At 38.0% G+C, this 1,246-nt stretch overlaps 1 gene segment (V, D, J or C); it reads left to right on the top strand.

Moving 5' to 3' along the window:
* Nucleotides 1-401: 401 nt before the first annotated feature.
* LOC107733987 (Ig kappa chain V-III region NG9-like) lies at nt 402-919 on the top strand. The segment is given in 2 exon segments: nt 402-450; nt 582-919. Coding segments are annotated over 2 exon segments (387 nt in total).
* The last annotated feature ends 327 nt before the right edge of the window (nt 920-1,246 follow it).

Below are 1,246 nucleotides of genomic sequence, written 5' to 3' on the forward strand. Positions count from 1 at the left end.
GCCACAAAATAAATTTGGTATTGAACTATTCTGTTTGTTTCCTCTAATGATAAATTGGATAATGCATAATTATTTTGCACATACTAAACTCATCTCTTTATGCTACAATTTATCAGTAAATGCACACTGGCTGTTCGCGCAGGGTGCGTCTTCCATTATGCAGTGTACATAAGATAGCAGCAGAGCAGAGATACATGTAAGCAGCTCAAGCTGTTGTAAATCCTGCCCACTTCTTTGCATTGTCAGCAGCTCAAGTTGTTGTAAATCCTGCCCACTTCTTTGCATTGTCAGCACATGCTTCAGTGCTCTGAGAGTGTTTATAGTGCTGTGAGTTTAACACTTCATGACTGAGAGCAGAACAGAACACAATCTTCATCATCACACAAGACAAAACAACAACAATGAACAACATCATCATCCTCATCTGGATATTGCTGTGCTCTATACAAGGTACATGAGAGTTTGGATGAAGCAGTAAAATTTATAAAGTTAGCTAACATATACTGTATATTATGATATGGAACCAAATGTATGTTTTTGCCTTGATGTACATATATGAATCCTATAAATTTCTCTTTCAGGCTGCAGTGGACAGATCACAGTTACTCAAACTCCTGCAGTTCAAACAACTGAAGCAGGAAAGACTGTTGTGATGAGATGCACCGCCAGCACTCCTTTAACAGGCTGCAGCCCAAGACCATGTCTGTCCTGGTACTTACAGAAACCTGGAGAAGCTCCTAAACTCCTCATATATTATGCAACAAGCCGTTACACTGGAACTCCATCTAGATTCAGTGGCAGTGGGTCTAGCTACGGAAGTGATTTCACTCTCACCATCAGTGGAGTCCAGACTGAAGATACAGGAGATTATTACTGTCTGAGTGTACACTGTCCTAGTAGCTATGTGTTCACACAGTGATAAAGAGTCGTACAAAAACCTCCGTCAGTCAGAGTCACAGTGACTGCACTGATACAGCTGAGAGACACTGCAGCTGCTGATGAGAGGATGACAAACAAACAACACAGGTCTAGCTATGTTTAAAGAGACTTTACATTTCCAAATAAAGATTTATGATTAATATAATATAACAGATTTTTTACATTTGAAATACAATTAAGATATTTTTTAATATAGAACTCTTGTCATACTGATTTGTTAGTCTTTCTGATGTGTTTTTCAAACACAGCTTCATTGTAGATTAATGTAGTTCATCATTTATTATAAATAATCCACTGAATCTGCAGA

Source organism: Sinocyclocheilus rhinocerous, unplaced genomic scaffold, assembly GCF_001515625.1.
Source record: "Sinocyclocheilus rhinocerous isolate Xijiao unplaced genomic scaffold, SAMN03320098_v1.1 scaffold42832, whole genome shotgun sequence".
Lineage (NCBI taxonomy): Eukaryota > Metazoa > Chordata > Actinopteri > Cypriniformes > Cyprinidae > Sinocyclocheilus > Sinocyclocheilus rhinocerous.